General features: G+C 56.4%; 3 protein-coding genes across 5 annotated transcripts; 1 reads left to right on the top strand and 2 right to left on the bottom strand.

Annotated features, from left to right (window-relative positions):
* The first annotated feature begins 2300 nt into the window (after positions 1-2300).
* On the top strand, positions 2301-5763 carry TUBB (tubulin beta class I). Of its 2 annotated transcripts, none has more exons than XM_081094791.1 (4): positions 2301-2469; positions 3769-3877; positions 4138-4248; positions 4539-5763. In XM_081094791.1, the coding sequence occupies exons 1-4, from the start codon at positions 2413-2415 to the stop codon at positions 5594-5596; spliced, it is 1335 nt and encodes a 444-aa protein (XP_080950917.1). In that variant the 5' UTR covers positions 2301-2412; the 3' UTR covers positions 5597-5763. The 2 variants fall into 2 exon arrangements, with proteins under 2 accessions (XP_080950917.1, XP_080950918.1); XM_081094792.1 differs by lacking the exon at positions 2301-2469 and adding an exon at positions 3417-3540.
* A 3088-nt stretch (positions 5764-8851) lies between these two features.
* FLOT1 (flotillin 1) lies at positions 8852-18318 on the bottom strand. Of its 2 annotated transcripts, XM_081094280.1 has the most exons (13): positions 18231-18318; positions 17989-18044; positions 17571-17646; positions 17410-17500; positions 17136-17279; positions 16920-17039; positions 16740-16835; positions 16382-16534; positions 11354-11535; positions 11107-11152; positions 10884-11021; positions 10316-10480; positions 8852-9145 (listed from the first exon to the last, which is right to left on the bottom strand). In XM_081094280.1, exons 2-13 carry the CDS (start codon positions 18029-18031, stop codon positions 9116-9118), a joined length of 1284 nt encoding a protein of 427 aa, XP_080950406.1. In that variant the 5' UTR covers positions 18032-18044; positions 18231-18318; the 3' UTR covers positions 8852-9115. The 2 variants fall into 2 exon arrangements, with proteins under 2 accessions (XP_080950406.1, XP_080950405.1); XM_081094279.1 differs by lacking the exons at positions 17571-17646; positions 18231-18318 and having other exon boundaries at positions 17989-18006.
* Positions 18319-18796: 478 nt separating this feature from the next.
* On the bottom strand, positions 18797-19545 carry IER3 (immediate early response 3). The gene is made up of 2 exons (XM_081094281.1): positions 19261-19545; positions 18797-19173 (listed from the first exon to the last, which is right to left on the bottom strand). Exons 1-2 carry the CDS (start codon positions 19468-19470, stop codon positions 18928-18930), a joined length of 456 nt encoding a protein of 151 aa, XP_080950407.1. The 5' UTR covers positions 19471-19545; the 3' UTR covers positions 18797-18927.
* Between the last annotated feature and the right edge of the window lie 3054 nt (positions 19546-22599).

Raw genomic sequence — 22599 nt, forward strand, 5'->3', positions numbered from 1 at the left:
CAGGGGCGGGCTCGGCCCCTAGAACTCACCCGCGGTGAGACCCGCGCGCGCCACCAGTAACGGCCGCGACGCGGTGGCGCGAGCGCTCCCGCCGAGCCGAGCCGGTCCGCTGATTGGTTCCAGTCGCTGTCTTTCACAGCCCGCTGCGAGCCGATTGACGCAGCCCAGGCGGAGGCCCCGCCCCACCCCGCCCCTACCGCTCTCAGGGGCGGCTCTCCCGGGGCCGGAAACCCGCTGAGAGAGGCGAGGCCGCCGCGCGCGTTCGGAAGAGCGCACCTCGATTGGGCAGGTCCAGGAGCCACCCCGGCCGCGTCACCGCCCGCCGCCCATTCCCGCGCAGACACCCAAACCACGACCACAGAGTCTCGCTGCGGGCGGCGCCTAGAGCGGCTCCTGCCAAGGCCTCCCAGACCTGGTGGTTGCTGACTCAGGGAAATGGAACTGAGTTGCTGTCGTGGCCGGAGGCTGCAGTTTGGAGAACAGCCCGCAGGCGTGGCGCTTGAGGACTCCTCACTGCAATGGAAGTTCATTTCCTTTTGATTTGCTTGTGTGGAAGTCATGTCATTACCTCCCTGAGAATATAGCCCTGATGGATGTTTTAGATCCTTTACCTAAAGCAAAGATCCCTAGGCCAACAGAGGGAACCCTTTTTGCTACCCTCTCAAGGCTGACCGAGGTATTTCAAGGAATGAAAAAAGGATAAAACAATTTATTTCATTATCTCATACTAAGACAAGCAAGAAGAGGATAGTAAAATTTGACATGTGTATAATGTAGAACGTCCTTTTCCATTCGCTATCTCACTTCATTCTGACCACAACTATCAAATACAGAAGTAGATTTTACAGAGAAATTGAAGCTCTGCTACGTTCAATGACGTGGCTGGGTTTCTACAGCTCATATAAGGTAAGGACTAATTGAAACCAGTCCTTTCATTCTAAATTCTAAACTCTCTCCACTATCACAAAAGAACCACTTTCATTGTGATTATGCCCCAAAACATTCTATTTTAAGTGGGTAGAGGGGTCTTCTTACACAATTGGATGTTCTTTTATTTGTGACTGAGAGATGTGTATTGACTCCAAGAAGTAACGATGATGACCTTGATATCACGTGTCCTCTGTTATAGTGCTTACTATACTCTATTCTTTGTCCACTTTTCACCCGATTGCAAGGTCCTGGAGGCCAGGGGCTAATTCATAATCATTTTTGTATCCCTTGCTCCTGGCCTGGGGGACACTCAGAATCTACCAAGTGAGTTAATCCGGGAGAAAAAGCTTGGCACTTTGATTTGAACCCATCCAATTTTCTCCCGTGAATACCCTCTCCCCATTTTGAAATGTATATCCTGAGGCTCTTGAAACCCGCGAACTGAAAAACCACGGACTTCAAAGTGTGGAAAGGCAGGCTGGAAAGAATGAAATTCTGGCAGGCAGCTCTCCCCATGGCTCTGTGTTTGACAAAACCACGGAGTCTCCAACGCTGCTCTAAGGCCCAGATGTCCTACGTGGACGGAGACTTCTGGCTTCCCAGATCCGGATATGAGCTTTTCTCAACCATTCGTTTGTTCTTTGAACATACCCTCCAGACAATTACATCTCTATCCTGTAAAAGCCCTTGCTGCAATTTTGTTTCTCTTTCTAAATGTTATCGTTAGAAAACTCCCGAGGAAATAGCAGGATGCAATCCCCTCCTGCTTGAGGTATCTGGGGGAGCAGCGGCCTAGCGTTCATGTCTCGGGTCACCCAAGGACCAGTTGTTAGACAGCAGAGCCGAGGGCGGTGCTCCCGCTTTCGCTGAGCTCAGCAGCCCCGTCTTCCCCAGAGCTACCGCAGCGGGGAGCTTTCAGGGCGTGGCCACCCCACCTTCCAACGCCAGCACCCTGTGGCTCCTAATTCCTGCAGCCCCGAAAACGACTCCCTCTTTGCATTAAAAAAACTCAGACCTAGAGGAAAGTCATCTTGGCAAGGTCATTTTCATAAAACGCCCCAAATCCCAAACACCCCAAAGCAGTATCCACCCATCCGCCCCTTCCTTTTTGCAGTGCGGACAACAATGGAGGACTACAACTCCCAGAGAGGACTGCGCTCGTTCGCCCGAGCAGAGGCCAATGGTCGGCGGCTGCCTGACCGGCGTCGACTAATCAGGGCCCGCCTCGCGGAGGCTTTGTCTGGGAGCGCGGCGCGGCGCGGCCAGCTCCCGCCCCCGCCGGCGACGCGCCCCGCCCTCGCTGCTTCGCCCGCGCCCCGCGCTCGCCTTTCTGCCTCTCGCAGCCTGCCAGCCGCGGCGTGCGGACTCCCTGCTCCAGCCTCCGGCCACGTCCCATCCCACCGCCTTGAGCAGCGGAGAAAAGATTAGAGATTTTCTTGCCCCATACACTTTTGAAGCGGGCAAAATTTTTAAATTTGAACCATGAGGGAAATCGTGCACATCCAGGCGGGTCAGTGTGGCAACCAGATTGGTGCCAAGGTAAGGCTTTAAAACCTCTTTTAACTCTATTTCTTTTTGTGAAGAAAAGAATCCAGATAAACTATGCAGAATGGTTGTGGGCTGTTTGCCGTCTCCAGCCTTAGCCAACCTTTGCCAAAAGGAAATTTTATATGTATAATACACATTTGCAGTAGAATTTGCTTTTGGAAAATGGGGATTTTTTTTTTTGGCAGAATCATTTTGGGGGAGCTATCAAAAGCACCCTTGAGGTTTGGGGGACTGGAAGACCGAGGTTCTGTAAGGTTTTACCTAAAGGGAATCTCCTAACGGTCCGAGGGTCGGGGAGGGAAGGAGATGCGGAAACTGGCCGAGACAAAGCGAGGCGAGGTTCCTCCATGTGCATCCCCCTTGGCGGGGTTTCGCAGGCCAAGCCCGAGGTGAAAGGGGCCAGGATGGGGGGACACCTGCAGACCCCGGTTCCCAAGCTGGGGACGCGTTACCTCCACGAAAGACCAGGGGTCTCGGCGCGCCCCTATTATTCCCGCGGGGCAGGCCCGTAGTTTTTCGTGGATGGAAGACTAATATGAACTGGATTCATTTTGTTTCCTTTATTTCCGCTTAGAGACCCTTTTAGGGCTTGAACAGATAGGGTGAAAAGGAGGGCTTCCTTTTCTTTAAAGGGTCCCCGCAGGACTAAATTGTGGGAGAAAGCAAGACAATCCTCCTTTAAAGCAAGAGGAGGGGAAGTTGGCCAAGGGATACAATTCCGAGGCCAAGGGGGTATTTCTTTCTTTCCTTTTGCGCGGGGCTACAGTGTAGCGGGGGAGAAAGTGCGGCCGCTATCGGCCGCTACATTGTAGCAAAAGGGCTGGGCTCAGGGGCGGGCGCTGTGCCCCGCGGGCCGCCAGGGGGCGCGCTAGCTCAGGGCAAGCCCCGCCCCTCGCGCTGAATTCGCGCCTCAGCCCCGCCCACGCGCGACGCCTCCCTTTGTCAGCAGCTTGGCGTTCGCTACCTCCGCCCCTCCGGGCGGAGGTCGGGGGTCGGTCACTGCGGCAGCTGGTTTCTCTGGCTCTCTGTGCGCGGCTTGCATGCCCTGCGTGGGGGCGAGGGGTGAGCTTACCTAGTTAGGTTAGCCACCTGCGTCCACCCCATCTGTGTCTGCGATCGCCGGTCCCCCCAGCTGGACATCATTTCACATCGCAAGGCGGCTTTCCCGTGGTTGGAGGTGTCAGAGGGAGGGACGCGCAGGCAGATGGAGGGGATGCCTGCACAGTGTGTTTGGAATTAAAGTGGTGGGAGCAGGGGCATAATTGAGGGTTCACCGTTCTTTCCTGACAGTTCTGGGAGGTGATAAGTGATGAACATGGCATCGACCCCACCGGCACCTACCATGGGGACAGCGACCTGCAGCTGGACCGCATCTCCGTGTATTACAATGAAGCCACAGGTGAGGGGAGGAGCCGGGAAGATCAGGCGCCATCTCCTCCTCCTGGCGTCTCTTTCCATTCCTAGGGAACCCTTAACTCCTTTGAATGAATCTATCCTTTTCCTTTGTAAACCTTCCTCTAATTTCTCATGGGGATCAAAGACTAGCTCCACTGTCACTTAGCAGCCCCTGGAGTCACACGTTTGGGTCCCTGGCTGTCATCCAGCCCCAATTTATTTACCTTCTGCCAATGTTCATTCCTCTACTTTTCTTCCTTGAAGGTGGGAAATATGTCCCTCGTGCTATCTTGGTGGATCTAGAACCAGGTACCATGGACTCTGTTCGCTCTGGTCCTTTTGGCCAGATCTTCAGACCAGACAACTTTGTTTTTGGTAAGTTATACAGATACATGCAGATGGCATCATATTCCATTTATTTGGGTGCAAGAGGGCAGGAAGAGTTAGGAAATGATTATTGTGCTGGAGAGCTTTTATAGGGCCATGTTCTGAGCTAATGGAGGGTGGGGGGTGGCTGCCACACTTGGTAAACTATTAGGGACTTATATCACAGGTGAGGGAGAAAAGATAGTCCCAGATCCATTATCCCAAGAGGTGCGAGGTGAAGATGTGATGTTCATGTACTACACTTTACTAATCCAGCTTGCCTCCTGGCCCCATTCCAGGTCAGTCTGGGGCCGGGAACAACTGGGCCAAGGGCCACTATACAGAGGGGGCTGAGCTGGTCGACTCGGTCCTGGACGTGGTGCGGAAGGAGGCTGAGAGCTGCGACTGCCTGCAGGGCTTCCAGCTGACCCACTCGCTGGGCGGGGGCACAGGCTCTGGGATGGGCACCTTGCTCATCAGCAAGATCCGTGAAGAATACCCCGACCGCATCATGAACACCTTCAGCGTGGTGCCTTCGCCCAAAGTGTCTGACACGGTGGTGGAGCCCTACAACGCCACCCTCTCTGTCCATCAGCTGGTGGAGAACACGGACGAGACCTACTGCATCGACAACGAGGCCCTCTACGACATCTGCTTCCGCACCCTCAAGCTGACCACGCCCACCTATGGGGACCTGAACCACCTTGTCTCGGCCACCATGAGCGGGGTCACCACCTGCCTCCGCTTCCCTGGCCAGCTCAACGCTGACCTCCGCAAGCTGGCCGTCAACATGGTGCCCTTCCCCCGCCTCCACTTCTTCATGCCCGGCTTCGCCCCCCTCACCAGCCGGGGCAGCCAGCAGTACCGCGCCCTCACTGTACCTGAACTCACCCAGCAGGTATTTGATGCCAAGAACATGATGGCTGCCTGCGACCCCCGCCACGGCCGCTACCTCACCGTGGCTGCTGTCTTCCGTGGGCGGATGTCCATGAAGGAGGTGGACGAGCAGATGCTCAATGTGCAGAACAAGAACAGCAGCTACTTTGTGGAATGGATCCCCAACAACGTCAAGACGGCCGTGTGCGACATCCCACCTCGGGGCCTGAAGATGGCGGTCACCTTCATTGGCAACAGCACGGCCATCCAGGAGCTGTTCAAGCGCATCTCGGAGCAGTTCACGGCCATGTTCCGGCGCAAGGCCTTCCTGCACTGGTACACGGGCGAGGGCATGGACGAGATGGAGTTCACCGAGGCCGAGAGCAACATGAACGACCTGGTGTCTGAGTACCAGCAGTACCAGGACGCCACGGCCGAGGAGGAGGAGGATTTTGGTGAGGAGGCTGAAGAGGAGGCCTGAGGCCGTGCCTGCACTCCGCTTCTCCGCTCCCTCAGCCTTTCTCCTCAGCTGCCCCTTTCGTCTCCCTCAGAATTTGCATTTTTGCCTTTTTTTTCTTTCTTTTAGGGGTGTTCTAGAACAATGCCTGGCACATAATAGGGCTCAATAAATATTCATTGTTTCTTGAATGTCTCCTCTCTTGTTCCACACCGGGAAATCTATATTTCTGGCATTCTGCTGGGTAACTTTTATTTCCTTCTGGTGCCTATTTCCTCCTATCCAGTTAAATTTTTCTCATATATATATATATATATATACACACAGGAGGGGTCCCTAGGCCTGGCCGGTGGGGGTGTGAGGGTGGGGGAAGGGACCGTGGGAGGGTGGCTGTGGGACTGCACTGACCATCGGGGCAGCAGCATCGGCCAGCCGGTGGTCAGTGTGCGTCATAGCGTTCGGTTGACCTGTTACAACAGTGGCTTAGGCTTTTATATATATAGATTTTTAAAATGGTTTTGTAGAGGAAGTGAGAAACATTGATGTGAGGACATAACATGGATCAGCGGACTCCTGCATACCCCCTATCAGGGATTGAGCTTGTACCCTTGACCTCAAACCAAACCAGCAACCCTTCCGTGCATGGGATGGTGCCCAACCAACCGAGCCACACCAGCCAGGGCCCAGGTACTATTTTCCTGTTTTCAGCATAATTATCCAAGAAAGCTGGATGTCATCCCGGTCCCACTTAGACCTGTACTGAAAACGCCCCCCAAGCCCGCAGGCAGCCATGGGAAAAAACCACGCTAACCAGCCAGTTGAGGTTCCTATGAAGAGTGGGTAGCGTTCACCCCGTTTTGGAGAATGGGATTCAGGTTGTTCGAGTCCCAGTTTCCAGGTAAGTGTTCCTGCGCCACCTTCAGCTTTGGGGGAGGCATTAACAGTATTCTCTCCATTTTCAGTCGTGAGCTGTTTCCTTGGCAGGGTCTGCCCCACTCCATCCAGTAGGATCCTTCCCTCTTCCACTTTGCCTCCACTCACATCGAATCCCTTCCTTCCTCTGCATGGAGACGGGGTTCCAGGGAGAACCAGGACCCCTTGTCCCTAAGCCTCCTGAAAGGTCCTCCCCGTCACCGTTTCTTACCCAAAGAGGAGTATCAGTCCGGGTGTGAAAGGTACACACTGTCGCCTAGATGTTGGAGTCATTCCCCGAGAGGGGACAGGACACCTTTTGTCTTTTGGTAACGTTTGTTATTGCCCACCCCTCCCCCACATCTTTGGTTTTGTCCTATCCACACTTAAAATTTGTTGCGTTGAACTATTTTTTCATATTGAAAAAAATAACATTGCCCCCAAAGCCAAAAATACATGGGAATTGAAAAAATATTTGCAAGACTTGTGCTCATTTAGCTGACCGGTTCTCTTACACATGTATTCTGTTCTCCGCGAATGGGTGGGAAAATCCTTAATTGACCCTCAGGTCTTCATCCCTGGTACCCACCCCACCCCCAGATGTCTTAACTAGAGTGGGCATAAGAGCACATACTCGGGCAGCATGTAGGAATTGAAATGGACTGAACCAAAACCAGGTTGGATCCCAGCAGTCTCAGCTGCTCCAGAAGAAGCATGAATGAGAACAGTGGTCGGCAAACTCTTTAGTCAACAGAGCCAAATATCAACAATTCTTCTTCAAAATAGACCCGCCCAGGCCCAAAACCAACTTCTGTGCATGAGCCATGAAGTTTCAATCGCACTGTACGTGAGTGCCTGCACATGGTATTTTGTGGAAGAGCCACACTCAAGGGGCCAAAGAGCCGCATGTGGCTCGAGAGCCACGGTTTGCCAACCACTGAGTTAGAAGGCCACTGCTGCCCATCCTCCGTGCACAGCACCCAGGATTCCTCGGGTCGTATTTGCAACCATGTGGGTTTTCTCAGACAACCTAAAATGAAGGTAACGAGCATGGGATGCCACCCATGGGCCTATTCTAAACACTGCTGCTCTAGTATGTTCTTTCGTTGAAGATTTTTTTATTGATTCCTAGAGAGAAAGGGAGAGGGAGAAACATCCTTGTGAGAGTGGAACATGGATCGGCTCCTTTGTGCCCATCCCAGGCTGTGCCCTGGGGATGCACGCGGCAACCTCTGGGTGCACGGGCTGACACGGAACCAGCTGAGCCACTCTGGCTGCGCACTATCTCATACTTTTAAGTTGCACAAAATAAGCCTCAAAGTTACCTGGAAATTTAAATTTCCCTTGGCCAATTTTCAGTAATTCTAGGGACTAATGCAATTCTTACATTCCTTCCATATCAACATGCTTTCTGACTAAAGCAGTGGTTGGCAAACTCATTAGTCAACAGAGCCAAATATCAACAGTACGATTGAAATTCCTTTTGAGAGCCAAGTTTTTTAAACTTGAACTATATAGGTAGGTACATTGTTATTAACTTAATTAGGGTACTCCTAAGCTGGCCTTTGCTAAAAACGTCCTCAGTCTGATTTAGGTACGTTTGCTGAGGTCAACCCCTTCCAACTCTCCCATCCACACTCGTCTTGTATACATCTAAAAAAATGTTTCATTTTATAATAATAAAGCCACCAACACAAAATAATTACAATTCTTAAATTGATGACAAAAATACCTGTAGGATTTGCAGCCGGTTGGAAAAATACAGGTAACTTTATGCTTTGAGTAGGTACTTTTGTCACCCGCGCGCAATTTGCGGACGTGACTAGCACTAACCACTGCACATGAGACTGCGGACTGACTGGCTCACTCAACTGGTGCACGAATCGCGTGTGCCTCCCCCTGCACTGCGTATCCCGCGGCCGCCTGCACCGCTCCTCCTGTGCCCGACTCACCGACACCCCCCGCTTCTTCTAACGCCACTTCTTCAAAATAGACTCGCCCAGGCCGAAAACCGACTTCTGCGCATGGGCCACGAAGCTTCACCGCACTGTACATGCGCGCCCGCACGTGGAAGAGCCACACTCAAGGGGCCGAAGAGCCGCATGTGGCTTGAGAGCTGCGGTTTGTCGACCACTGGACTAAACCAAGATTTTTGGGGGGAGTTAATTCCACCACCCCTCAGCGCACAAGTAACTCTCCCATTCTAATCAGCCTAGTGGAGAGAAGCAAGCTGTGTCCTAACATTCACTTCAGGTGAGTTCTGTTTTACCTTCATTGTTCACAAGTGTCAAGGCTTAACAGCAATTTATCCGGCGAGTTGAGAACCGGCAGCTACCCCTCAGTCTAGATCAGAAAACAATTCTGGGCCACAGGCTCAGTGTAGTTTAATTAGGAAGCTACACAAGCTGGGTGGACTGGGATGATCGGACAGCTGGCGAGGAACCCTGGCGCTGGCAGTCTCGGTGGTGTGGGCCCGGGCAGGGGGCAAGGCACGGCTGTTTGGCAAGGAGAGATGGGCAGCGGAATCCCACGGCCCAAGGACTGCTCTGGGAGGCCAGCTGACATGCATGCAGCATGGGGATCGTGCAGGCAGTTCGAACATGAGACGAGGCATCGGCGAAGGGTGAGGGCTCAGGCAGTCCGCAAAGGCTTGTGGTTCACCTGGTAAAAAAGACCACAGTGGGTGACACGGGAACTTCCCTCACGCTCCATTTGGATGAATGCACACCCAGAATTTTTCTAGTTTTTTCTTTTTCCCTAATTACAGTTTACATCCAATATCATTTGCATGAGTTCCAGGCAGACGGCACAGTGAGGGGTCTGCTAGCTTTCCGGCAGCCTCCCTCACCCCCTCGCCCCGCAGTGACTTACTGAACGTGTGTGGGAGGGGCCAGAGCGTGGCTTGAAGACCCAACCCTCACTGTGGGCCTCAAGGAGGCTCCAAGGCACCCCCGGAAGTGGCCCGATGCTTTTACTTATACATGAACTTCTCTGTTTCACACACTCTTCTATGGTACCTACGTACCAGGCAGTGTTCCAAACACTCTGCAAATACAGTAGGTCCTCGGGTTGCGTCGGAGATCCGTTCCTACGGTGCGACTTTTCACCGTAAGTCGGAACCCACCTACGTAAGCACCTACCTCACTCACATGGAGCACATACACAGCAGTAATGAATGAAACAGTAAAAAAAAAATTTAAAAGATAACAATTCCTGACCTTTACTTGTGGTAAATAAATAATAAAAAACATAAAGCACATATGTACATACGTCAAAATGTTGGAACTTTTTTTTTATAAATAAATGGGAGATGGCGACATAACCACGAAACGACGTACATCGAGTCCGACGTAACCCGAGGACTGTCTGTATTACACATTTAATCCCTGTAACAATTCAACAGGCAGTTGCTATTATTAAGCTGTGAGGAGACATGTACAGAAGTTGAGAACGTCTCCGATCACGGCACGCACTAGGATTTGCACTCCAGCAGGTTTCAGAGCCGCTCTCTGACCTCTACCATGACCTCCAAGTGAGTCAACAGGCCGGGAAAAGCAGTGATATGCCTTGGAATTAACTGCCAACAGACTCCCAGTTCCTGGTGCTGGACAGGGGCTGGGTGGGAAGCTGGCTTCCCAGCGGCACGATGTGGGCTAAGTTACTAACACGTTGGCGTTCAGTTTCTCTACTTTGTAAAACACTACGTACCTCAGGGGTAGTTCCATTAAAACATTCTTTTATAAAAAAATTTATGTCCAAGCTGGGCACTGGCACAAAGAGAGCAACTGATACATGTCCACGTGCAGGGTGCGCGCCAGGGCCGGAGCTCACCTGGGAGATGCTGACGCCCGTGAGTCTCTCCACGCTCTCCGGCAGGCGGCTCAGGATGTCCAGTACTTCCCCCGTCACTTTGGCAGCTCCCACGGCCCCACTGCCACTCGACACCAGTGTGATCTTTTTGGTTGAGGTCAAGGGACCACTGATCTCCTCTGCCACCTGCGGGTGGAGATGCCCACTCAGGGCTGTGGCCCGACCACACCCTCCTAAAAGGCTTTTCCCTGGGGTTTTGTGAATCCTTATCTGAGGACATTTTCCCATTGATTTTTAGAGAGTGAAAGGGAGGGGGAGAGAGAAACATCTCGATCGATGGCTCCCACACGTGTCCTGATAGCCAGGGGTCAAACCTGCAACCCAGGTACCTGCTCTTGACTGAGACTTGAACCCATGACCCTTGGGTGCATGCTCTTGCCACTGAGCCACACTGGCCAGGGCTACCCTGGGCTTTTTAAGATCCCGTCTTACAGGTCATCCTTTTTCACTTTGGTCATTGGCTTATAACTCCCCTCCCTAACTCATGGTCCCCTAGCCTGGCTCTGGTGACCCCTGGCACATGCCTGACCTGGGGCAGCTTCTCCAGCAGCATGTCCAGCTGAGCAGCCTCCTGGTACAGCTGGAACGCTTCTGCCTTCTTGGCCATCTGTTCGGCCTCCGCCCGGGCCCGGGCCCCAATGGCGAAGGCCTCGGCCTCCCCCCGCATCTGGGGAGGGCACAGGACACTGTGATGTGAAGGGAGCAGCTGAGGGTGAGAAACCCCAGCTCCGCAGCAACACCCCCAAACTCACCCTCACAGACTCCGCTTCGGCCTCCGCCTGCATGATCTGCTGGGACCTGGGCAAAGAGGGGTGCGAGGAGCTGAGGCCCTGGCTGCAGGGGGAAGGCCCGAGCGGGGTGGAGGCTCCTACCACCTGAGCGCCACAGGAGGAGTCCAGGTGGTGAAGACCTTTGGTCTCTATCTGGGGGCGCCGGGTGGGAAGGAGCGGGAGGGGGGGGGAGGGGCGGGAGGGGGGGGAGGGGCGGGAGGGCGTTTACTTCTCAGCCTCCGCGAGGCGCTCCAGCCGATAGCGCTCGGCTTCCGCCGGCTTCCGCACGCGGGCCTCCAGCTCCTTCTCCCGGCGGGCAATCTCCTGCTCCTGCACTGCCACCTGCTGGGCCCGCTCCACCACCTGCACCTGCACCCGCTGCTCCTCGATCTGCTGCTTGGTTTTGGCCACCTGGGAAGGATGCTCGGCGTCAGGGCGAAAGGCAAGTGCCCAGGACCAGGGAGGCCAGGGCAGGGCCCCGGGTGGGGTAGGTGGAGTGGTCCCAGGGCAGTTCCGCTGGCCCCGTGGAGTCCGTTTCTTATACAGACCCACGCATGCACGGCCCGATCCTCCTCAGCCCGCACCCAGGACCAGGACTCCCAGGCAGCCTGTCCGAGCTGGACAGGGCGGGGACCTCCAGGAGCTTCCACGGACTCGTTTCCCACCATCTCTCCCTCTAGTGTGAGCACCTGGTGGCATGAGGGCAACCCCGTCTGGCTCTCCACCCCTCTCCCTCTCTCCACCTTAGTGCAAGCCACCCACTGCGCCCACTCCTGCAACAGGTCCTGCTTCCCTTCCAGGGGCTGTGCATGGGTGCCTTTTCACTTTTATTTTTGCATCTGGTACAAAGTCAAGAGAGAAAAACACACGGTGAGAAGTCAGGCTTCCAATATTTCTGCAAATGACCTGGTTCCCTCCCGAAAGCCACCAGTGCCCAGCGTCCTGTGTACCCTTCCAGGGGCACTCGCAAGCACGTGCAGAAACCTGCATACAGATGCCTCTTGTTTAGGCGGGTTTCAGCTCTTCCTCCTGGCATCCAGGGAGCAGAGCGCCCTTGCTGGATGCAGGGAAGAAGCGCACGTCCTTCCCGTCTCGCTGCTCCAGCCCCGCCATCACCATCATGGCTGGGTGTCCCTGCCTGGACTGGCCCCACCTGAAAATGCCAAGCCTTTTCCAAACTGGACTTGCTGCTCCCGGGCAGCAGAAGGCCACCTTCTGGAGGACTCCACCTCCAGCCGCTTCCTTGGACCGAGGCTGTGGGCGGTAGGTTTTCTAGGCCCGCCTTCTCAGACTTACTCTGCCCTTCTATTTGAATTAGTGAGGCTGAGTACAGTTACTATGTTGAAATCATTCTCATCAGAATTTTGAAGGCATTGCTCCATGGCCTTCTAACTTCTTAAGAAATCTAGTCATTTTGATGCCTGACCCTTTGAGAAAAGGTCTCTGGAAGCTTCTGGATCTTTTCTTGTTCTCATGGATCTGAAATTTCAGTGATGTGTTTCAATATAGATGTTTCTCATTAATTGTGTTGGGCACTTGGTGGGTTGTTTCAATTTAGAAACTCACACCCTTCAAAACAGATAAACATTTTGCAAATTTTTCACTTGGTTATTTCCTCCCCCTTTCTTTGTCTGTTGGAGCTGCTGGCCTGGCCGCTCCTCCACCCATCTGTTCTTCCTATTTTTCTGGGGAGTTTTATTAGAATTTCTCTTCCAAAGTGATTTGGAAATTTATGCCATTTTATTACTGCCCCCCTTTATTGAATTTATTGGGGTTTATTAATTTCTAAGAGCTGTTTCTTGTTTTCTGTTCTATCTCCTGACTTCCTAGATGTGGATCCTTCTTTTATCTCACTGAGCAAATTTATTTTTTCAAAAGCTTTCTTTTCCCTGCAGAGCCGTCGCCTCCACTTGGCCTTGCGGTCTCCCTCTCAGACAGGTGCCCTTGGCTGCCTGCTCACAGGCCAGAGGCTGACCGCACTGGAAGGAGCTCCGGGCTGTGTGTGGGGCCTGTGGACTGAGAGCTTCACTCTGGGCGGCCTGGGCAGGCCACCAGCTGGGAAACCTCAGCTCCAGGATCTTCAGGTCTCTCCCTTGGGACGGTCATGTTCCCAGGGCGCTCTTCTCATCTGTTCTTTGGAAGACGGGGCTCTGGGAGCCGAGTGGCCTGGGGCGAGAAGGGGCCAGCAAGCGGCGTGCGACGGGTGCATAGTCCGTTCATGCCCTGCGGCCGACGGCCAGGCCTCGCCTGTGTCCGGCTGCCACATGCCACATCCTCTGGTTTACTCTCACCAGACAACCCTCCAGATGTCTGCTGGGCAGAGAGACCAGGAAAGGGACCCACAGGCAGGGAGTCAGCAAGGGAGTTGGAGAAGTGGCTCTTCACCTGTTTTTACTGATTGTGACAGTCTTCAGGCCATGGCTGCACCGGCTCCTGAGCCTCCGACATGGCGCCTGTCAGCCCTGCTCAGTTAACTACCATGCTTTCCAGCTTCCAAAGTGATGCTACGGTGGCCATTCCTCCCTTTCTTCTCTCTCAAAACCACTCTATGTGGTTGTAATGAGGTTTTAGCTGCATTTATTCAATCCATCATCTCTGAAAACGCTTCCAACTCGTCTCCCTACTGCCTTTCTTCTGACCATCGATTCTCCACACAGCAGCCAGTCTGATCCTTACACAAACATAAACTGAACCACAGCACCTCTCTGGTGCTTTGAGTCTCTTCTAAGTGCCCACCATGGCTCCCTGAGCCCTCCGTGACCTAGCCTGGCCCCCTCTCCCTCAGCACACCAGCCACACCAATCAGAAACCCCCTTTCTGCTCCTGGGACATGCCAAGCTCTTTCCTACCTCAGGGCCTTTCCACCTGCTGGTCCCCTGCCTGGCCACCAGCCACATACGGCTATTTAACTTTAAATTAATAGTCACTAAAACGTAAAATGCAGTTCCTCAGTCACAATTTCACCCACCGCATTTCAAGTGCTCAGCGTCACAGCAAAATGAGACCATTTCCAGCAGCACAAAGGCTGTGTGAGCATCACGGGTTTAGAATACTCTTGGCCCACAACTCTCTACATTGCTGGTTCTTTCGCATCTTCAGGTTTTATTTCAAATATCATTTGCTTACAGCACTCTTCTCTGAGCACCCGACCTCATACGGTAACCCCGCCGCTGCCGAAGCCCGGCGCCTTGAAGCCCGCCGCACGCTGGCTTGCTCTGTACGCTCTCTGAGAGCAGGAGTCTCTTCTGTCTCACTCACACGTTTATCTTCGCCTCTAAAACAATGTCTGGCACATAGTAGGCACTTCATAGGTATTTGTTGACTGAATCATTATTTCAAGATTACTTAGCACAAAGCCTGGCACAAAATGAGGAACTCACTAAAGTTAAACAGAGCCCAAACCAGCCCAAGCCGCCGATCTGCGGACAAAAAGCCATGTTTAGATTAGGGACCTTATCCATAGTCCTACCCATGCTAGTGGTTTCCTTTATGTTACTGCTTCTCACACTTCAACGCATGCATGAGGCAACCTAGGGATTTTTGTTAAAATGCAGACTCTGATTCGGTCTGGGCTGGAGCCTGAGACTTTGTATTTCTAACAAACACTCCAGGGCTGCTGCTGCTGCTGGTAGGCAGACCACACTTCAAGTAGCAACGCACAAGCCAGGGACTTATCCCCGCAACCAAAGATGTTTTGCACTTATTATGCTTTTAGCCTGTACCCACGCTTGGCAAAAACGAACTTCCTAATTTACTATCCTTTGCGTAAAGGCTACTCAAAGTTCAGTGGACTCTCGTTCTTCACAGTAGTTCTGCTGTATAAAGTAGAACAAAATACTTATTTTGTTCCCAGGGAAAATGTGTGGTTAGGTGGCATGAGCCTCTGGCCACAACATTTTTACCAACAGGCCAATGTAGAACCTTGTTTTATGTGTTTGTTTAAAGCAGGGGCGGGAACATCCTGGCCCTGCCAGGGCATTGGGGTGAGTTATTAAATGACTGACCATTGCCCTGGCCGGAGTTTCTCAGTGGTTAGAGCACTGGCCTGCGAACCAAAGGGTCGTGGGTTCGATTCCTGACCAAGGGCATGTACCTGTGTTGCAGGTTCCTGGCCCCAGCCCTGGTGGGGGTGAGTGTGGGAGGGACCAATTGATGTGGCTCTCTCACATCGATGTTTCTCTCTCTCTCCCCGCCTCCCTTGTACTTGCTCTAAAAAAAAAAATTATATATATATATCAATGGGAAAATATCCTGGGGTATTAACCAAAAAAATAAACGTTTGGCCAAATACAGCAGGCTAGTTTTTAGATTGATAATTTTGTATGGCCCATGAATGATGTATAATATCCGAATGGCCCTTGGCAGAGAAAAGGCTCCCCACCCTGGTTTAAATCCATCCTGTGTAATAAATGTTGGTTCATTACCAACGAACTTCCAGCCAACACCAGAGCGCCTGAACGAAGGAGGAGATGCACATGCACAGCACCACCGCCGCACCTGGGAGAGCCGGGCGGCACTCAGCACGCTGCTCGGCCATTTCCGCGGTGAAATCACCCACAGAGAGCACCAGGTGAGGAATGTGGCGGTGAGTATGCTGTGAAGTAAACACTCTATGGAGACAACACTGCTTATAGCATGAGCGTTTCAAGAAGCACGTCTTGCTCAACCTCAACTGGGAGCTGTGCGCCAGGCCCTCGGGCGGCTGCCTCTCCCTGCACGTCTGCAGGCAAACGCAAAGGCGCCTCGAGGGCCGACTTTGGAGTTTCAATACACTTTGCGAGCGGGCACTGCTCGGCGCAGAATCCGCACACGAGGACTGACTGCACCTCCTTGCAACGCCCAGGGCTGCCGGCTCACTCGGCGGGGTCACAGCCCCACGTCAGGGTTTCCTTCCTCACACCCTTTGGTCACCAGGGCTGCCCTGTGCAATGCGAAACGGCGCCTCTTCCTCTGGGGGGTGCGGAATGCACCGGCTGGTGAGGGGCGTGGGCTGGACCGCAGCTCTGGCTCACCCCCATCCAGGTGCCATTACGCAGGGCACAACCTGCTCCAAACACATGACCAGCCCTGCAGATCATATACCTCTTGACCTTTTCTTTGCATTGTAGCTGAAATGTGTAGGTCTTTTAAATTTCCCTCATAGAGAAGAGTTGGGTCAGAAATAGGGAGCGAGATATGGGGATCGGAGTCAGAACATGAGAGAGGGGAGCCTGAGAGAAGTGGGCGGGCGGCCGCGGCTGCCTGCCGGGGCTCTGACCTGGAGCTGGTAGGCCAGGTCGGCCTGCGCGCGGCGCGTGTTGACCTCGATGTCATAGGTGGCCTTCTTCAGCTCATAGTCCCTCTGGGCCTTGGCCATCTCGATCTCACTCAGGTACTGAGCAGACACTTTCTCCTGCTTGGCTTTGGCCTCCTGTCCAAAGAGCCCAGGTGAGGGTCAGAGCAGGATGGGCCGGCCCCAGGGCGAGGGCCTGCTTCCCACCAGCTCCCCTGCCTCGGCCCCAGCCCTGCCCTCATCTATTTCCTCTCCAGCCCAGTTCCATCAGCCCCCGTGGTGCACTCCCCCCAAGTGCTCAAGTGCCATGGGGACCACAGACCACCCCCCGTTTCTCTCTCACCCGGATCCCAGCATCTCGCTTGGCCTCCGCTTCTCCAATCCGAGCATCTTTTTGGACTTGAGCGGTCCGAGCCTTCCCCAAGGAGTGCAAGTAGTCCTGTGGGAGAGACGCGGACACTGGAGTCCTGAAGAGGGTGTAAGAAAGGAGCAGGGGCAGAGAGGGCCACCTGTGCAGGTTTACCTGGTCGTCATGAATGTCCTTCAGGGTGTAGCTGACCACACTGATGCCCATGTTCACCAGGTCTGAGGAGGCCACTTTGAAAACCTGCTCTGAGAACTTCTGCCGGTCCTTATAGATTTCCTAGGACGAAGGAGGGTGGGAGGAGGAACTTCAGCTCTGGGTCCTCTGGCTCTGGCTCCCACAGCTGGCTCAGCCGGGCCCCTGCGGCAGGCCCACCTCCACAGTCATGTGGGCCATGATGGCCCTCTGGTGGCCCTCCAGCGTCTCCAGGGCGATGTGGGCGATCTCAGCCTCCGTCTTCCCCAGGAACATCTGGCAGGCGGCCGCCAGCATCTCTTTGTTCTGCCCCTGGATTTTCACCTGCAGGCAGAGGAGGGGTGGGAGGGTGAGGTGCGGGTCTGGAGCAGAGAGGACGAGCCAAGGGCGTGGAGAAGCCGTGACTACAGAGGGGGTGGGGGCGTGGACCCCGGGAAAGCTCTGAAAGCCGCACCTGGGCGATGCCGGTGACGGAGATGGGGACCCCATGGCGCGTGTAAACCTTCTCACTCTTGACATTGAGGGTCAATGTGTTGAGAGAGATCCTAGAGGGAAAGAGAAGGGGGCAGTGAGAAAAGGAGGAGAGGAGACGGCCCTCGGGCTCCCCCTACCCACCTCTGGATCTGCTGGATGCAGGGCAGCACGAAGACGCGGCCGCCGGCCACCATGACCGGGGGGCTCCGGCAGAAACCTGCAAGGCGGGGGCACGGGCGGGCGTCGCGCTGGGATGCGGGAATGCGGGGACTAGGGAGCTGGTGGGGGGTAGGGGATGGGAGCGAGGGGCGGGCGTCGCGCGGGGATGCGGGGACTAGGGAGCTGGGGGGGTAGGGGATGGGAGCGAGGGGTGGGGGTGGGAGGCAGGGGCGGGCGTCGCGCGGGGATGCGGGGACTAGGGAGCTTGGGGGGGGGGTAGGGGAGGGAGGGAGGGGTGGGGGTGGGCGGGCCGGAGCCTGGGCGCCGGGGCGCTGGCGGGAGGGAAGGGCGGAGCCAGGCTCCCGGGGCTGGGGCGCGGGCCGAGGGGCGCGGCGCTTACCGGAGACCACCATGGCCTCGTTGGGGCCGCAGGTGAAGAACATGGCTCCGAGGGAGCTGGCGGGGAGCAGAGAAGGCGTCGCGGAGGCGGGAGCGGCTGTGTCCCACCACCGCCCAGTCCCCTCGCACCGGGGCCGGCTGAGGCCCCCCGCCCCCGCCCCGGGAAACCCGCAGACTCCGGCGACGGCGGTTCTCCGGGATCCGCCCCCCGCCGCCCCCCGGACCCCCGCCCGCCGCCCGGACCTGGGCGCCGAGCCACGGCCGCCGCGCACCACCTTCCTGCAAGCGCACCGCGCGCCTCCGCGCCCGCACCCTGGGGCCGCCGCAGCCCCGCCCCGCCCGCCCCGTTCCCGGCAGCCCCCGCTCCCCGCCCCGCCCGCCCCCGCTCCCCGCCCCGCTGCCCGGCAGACCCCGCCCCGTCCGGCGCGTGACGCGGCCTCGGCACGGGGGTGCCCGCGGCGGCCGGGAGCCGCAGACTGAGCCGCGGACGTGGGCGCCCGGGGCCCGGGGTCCCTGCGCCCGGAGGGGACTCGCCGCTGTCAGAGACTCACTCGGATGCCGCATCAATCACCGGTTTATTTGTGTTCACAGAACATACCGCTGCCGGGGCCGCCCGCCGCCCGCCCGCCGCCAGCCCGGGGCCGCCTCCGGAGACCGGGCACCCGGACCCGGCCCGGCCCCACGGCTTCCCAGCGCCCAGGGGCCGGGAGGGGCAGCCGCGGGCACGCCCCGCGCCCTCGCATAAGTTAAATAAATATTACAGACACCCCGGTCGCCAGGGGGACATATAAATACACAATAAATATAAATAGGAGCTGCAGCAGGAGACAGTTGGCGCCCTCCCACCCGCCGGCGTGTCCGCGCGCGTCCCGTCGGGCGGCTCCCGCGGGGCGAGGGCCTCGGAGCCCGCGCTCGGCTTCCAGGGCGGCCGGGCGGGCGGTCAGAGGGCGGCCGGGGGGCGCGGGAGGAAGGCGCGGAGGTCCAGAGCGCGGTCCGCGGGCTCCGCCGTCACATTCCGGGGCTCGCGCGCGGGGGGCGCAGGGGCGGGCGCAGGGGCGTCCTCCGCGGTCGGGGGCGCCGGCACCCCTTCTTCCGCCGTCAGGACCTGGCAGAAGACGACGGCGAGCAGGAGGAAGAGGAGCCTCCTGGCGGGGCTGGCGTCCTCGGCGGGCAGCTGGCGCCGGACCTGCGCGGAGACGGCGAGGGAACAGGTCAGCCGGGCCCGAGGGCGGCCGTGCCCGCCGCCCCCGGCCCCCACTTGGGCGACACTCACCACTCGGGGGTAGAGGACCCTCCGGCTGCGCTTTCTGTGCCCGCGGGAGGCGCTGGGGCGCGAGGCGGGGGCCGCCGCCGGCTCCGAGAGAGGGTCGAAGGTGAAGACCTCGGGCCCAGAGCCCCGCCGGGGTCCCGGGCTGGCGGAGGGTGCCGGGGTCGGGGCCCGCAGGACGGTCATGGTGGGGAGGGAGCAGCGGGAGCGACACATGGCAGCTGAGCGGTGAGCCGTGGGAAAGATGAGTGGGGCCCGGAGGCTCCCGGGCGAGTTAAGTACAGCCCCGCCGGGCGGCCCTCACTCCGCCCCCCTCACTCCGCCCCCCCTCACTCCGCCCCCCTCAAGGCCGGCTTGGAAATTCCAACAGTTCAGCAAAGGGAGGGGGTGGAGACTTGGCCTGTGACACATAGCTGCGCTGGTGTGGGAGCTGTGAGTGTGAGCTGTGTGAACAGTGAGTGTGAGCTGTGTGAGCTGTGAATGTGAGCTGTGAGTGTGAGCTGTGTGAGCTGTGTGTGAGCTGTGAGTGTGAGCTGTGTGAGCTGTGTGAGCTGTGTGAGCTGTGTGTGTGCTATGTGTGAGCTGTGAGTGTGAGCTGTGTGTGTGAGCTGTGTGAGCTGTGCGTGTGAGCTGTGTGAGCTGTGAGTGTGAGCTGTGTGAGCTGTGCGTGTGAGCTGTGAGTGTGAGCTGTGTGTGTGCTATGTGTGAGCTGTGAGTGTGAGCTGTGAGTGTGAGTGTGAGCTGTGTGTGTGAGCTGTGTGAGCTGTGCGTGTGAGCTGTGTGAGCTGTGAGTGTGAGCTGTGTGAGCTGTGCGTGTGAGCTGTGAGTGTGAGCTGTGTGTGTGCTATGTGTGAGCTGTGAGTGTGAGCTGTGAGTGTGAGTGTGAGCTGTGTGTGTGCTATGTGTGAGCTGTGAGTGTGAGCTGTGCGTGTGAGCTGTGCCTGTGAGCTGTGCATATGCTGTGTGTATGAGCTGTGTGTGGGGGGGTGAGATCCTGCACTCAGGCACAAGTCTGGACGTGGTGCTGAGGATGCCCGTGGGCAGTGTCAAGAGAAGGCTCAGCCCAGTCCCACCTGGGAGGCAGCAGGACACAGTGAGGAGGTCTGGCCACACAGACCCAGCGAAGTCAGGGACCCAGCACACAGGTGCACTCACACCCCTTAGGTACATATAGAAAACACCCCACACGGAGGTCCTTACAGAAATAGCAAAGCTCAGGAAGAAAAGCACTCAGCACGCACAGACCCTATCCTGCGGCAGAGCGCGCAGGACACACGCCCACCAGTGGGGGGTGGGGGGGGGCGGGGATTCCCCTTCTTTCCTTCTGGGTTCCTGGCGCTCTAGTCACTAAATGGACGAAAGACGTTAACAGGGGAAACACATTGAATTGTGTTCGTACAGGAAGGGCCCAGGTCGCCTGAGACTCAGGTGGGCAGGACTGGGTTCTGTGCCTCCTGAGGAGTGTGTGTGTGTGTGTGTGTGTACACGCGCGTGCGTGTGGGGGAGGGGGCGAGCGCTGGGTCGTCAGATGCACCCTCACCAAGCAGGCAAGTCTCTCGGAGGAAAGGCCGCCCTGGGACGGCCCCTGCCTGGCGCTCAGGCAGTTAAGGAGAGGCAGAGCCCCGAGTCCCCTGCGTCCCCATGGCGCCAGCGGAGCCACCACACGCCAGTGGGCCCTTCGACATGCACATCACACACACATGCTGTGCAGAGCACGGGGCCGGCCGGCATCTACCTGCCGGTGTCCACACGACGCTGGGGCAGGGGATCACCGAAGGCAAAGCTGGGTGGTTAGCCGGCTCCCAGATTTGCCCCTTGTGTGAATCAAATGACAAAATTCACGTGAACATTTTAAACTGCAAGGCGTCATGCAAAGCTTGTGGTAATGGTGGTACCTGATGACGCATCAGCATGTTCTCATAACTGCCTGAGAGACAGCTGCTCATGGACAAGAGCGAATACCTCTGACACTGATGGTGCCAGGCACCCTGTTAAAGGTGCCACCGAGAGTGCTGAGCTGGTGTCGGGGCGCCTGCTGTGGCCTGGCCCGCACTCCTGGGTCCTGAGAATGGAAGACAGTGCAAGGGGGACCCAGAAAGCTGGTGTCCAGGCATCAGTCAGGCAAGGCCTCCTGGAGAGTGGCAGGTGAGGTGGCCTGGAACCGTGGGTGGAAGAGGACTGTGAGGACGAGAACGGAGCCAGCCCTGCGCTGGAAGAGTACAGGATATGTGTGGGGAACCACAAAGAAAGCAATCCCGGAGGAAGTCCCGAAAAGGAGTGGTGGGAGTCTCAGGGCTGGGAAGGAGCTGGGCAGAGGGACGGCTTAGCCGCGGCCAGGAACCTGGGTGTGGCCACCTGTGGTGCTTGTGGGGCAGGGGTGATATAACAGGAGGACAGTTCAGGCTGGGAACGGAGCGGGGTGAGGAGCGGGCCCGGGTGAGGAGACACTGAGGCAGGGGCAGGAGCTGGTGGAGGGGTGCAGAGAGCGGGTAACAAGGACTAGAAAGGGGCCATGGCAGAGGGACCACGAGGAGTGGTGGCTGCAAGGGACATTCTTAGTATGAAATCACCAGCGTTTTAAGTCAGATGGTCTCACTGGTGTCAGGGAGCACGGACAGTGGGGGTGCTGCCAGCAGAGAAGGAAGGGAGCAGAGCTGACCCCAGGGAGCTGAGGTGCATGGGCTCAGGTCTTTCCGGCGGATCCCAGGGTGCCGGTGCCCGGGAGCACACACCTGGCCCTCCCACTGGAGTCGTGTCACACATGTCTTTGCTTCTGCCGTGGAACCCAGCACCCCAGTGCCTTGCACATAGTAGTTGCTCAATAATCTTCATAAATGAACATGAAAATGCAGAACTGTAAATGCGCACACTGGCTGGGCCACCCCAAGCTTCTGAGACTTGGATACCTTCCTTCAAGCTCCACATACAAGACTGATAGCATTTTTAGAAAAGCTGGTGTTTGTTCCCCCCACGTCCCGCCTGGTTCAGGGCTCAGGGTCTGGAAGAGGGCCGCACGCAAATGAAAGAGAAGAGACAAGAGATAATAATTTGGAAATACTGGGGGCCAGGCGGGCAAGTCCAACTCAAGGGGAAGGACTTCCACTGGTGCTCAGGCCTCACCAACCTTTTATTGGTTTGGGATCCACCCATGGCCCTTAGGCAGGCAATTTCCAGTAACAGGCAGACCAGCCCACCAGCAAGGATTTACATAATAGTAAATGGGGAAGTTGCTTCAGCTGCCATTGTCTGGACCAGTGATGGCGAACCTCTGACACACGTGTCAGAGGTGACACGTGTGTCAGAGGTGACACGCGTGTCAGAGGTGACACGCGAACTCATTTTTTG

The sequence above is a fragment of the Myotis nattereri genome (genome assembly GCF_964212035.1).
Source record: "Myotis nattereri genome assembly, chromosome: 6".
Classification (NCBI taxonomy): domain Eukaryota; kingdom Metazoa; phylum Chordata; class Mammalia; order Chiroptera; family Vespertilionidae; genus Myotis; species Myotis nattereri.

What these genes read in the sequence shown, in the direction of transcription:
- FLOT1 (XM_081094280.1), bottom strand. Translation starts at nt 18,031, where the DNA reads ATGTTCTTCACCTGCGGCCCCAACGAGGCCATGGTGGTCTCCG. An exon ending in CCGTCACCGGCATCGCCCAG is followed by an intron (nt 17,280 to 17,409) that starts GTGCGGCTTTCA and finishes CTCTGCCTGCAG; the next exon opens with GTGAAAATCCAGGGGCAGAA. An exon ending in AGCGAGATGCTGGGATCCGG is followed by an intron (nt 16,535 to 16,739) that starts GTGAGAGAGAAA and finishes CTCTTTGGACAG; the next exon opens with GAGGCCAAAGCCAAGCAGGA.
- TUBB (XM_081094791.1), top strand. Translation starts at nt 2,413, where the DNA reads ATGAGGGAAATCGTGCACATCCAGGCGGGTCAGTGTGGCAACCAGATT. An exon ending in GCAACCAGATTGGTGCCAAG is followed by an intron (nt 2,470 to 3,768) that starts GTAAGGCTTTAA and finishes CTTTCCTGACAG; the next exon opens with TTCTGGGAGGTGATAAGTGA. An exon ending in GTATTACAATGAAGCCACAG is followed by an intron (nt 3,878 to 4,137) that starts GTGAGGGGAGGA and finishes TCTTCCTTGAAG; the next exon opens with GTGGGAAATATGTCCCTCGT.
- IER3 (XM_081094281.1), bottom strand. Translation starts at nt 19,470, where the DNA reads ATGTGTCGCTCCCGCTGCTCCCTCCCCACCATGACCGTCCTGCGGGCC. An exon ending in GGGTCCTCTACCCCCGAGTG is followed by an intron (nt 19,174 to 19,260) that starts GTGAGTGTCGCC and finishes GTCTCCGCGCAG; the next exon opens with GTCCGGCGCCAGCTGCCCGC.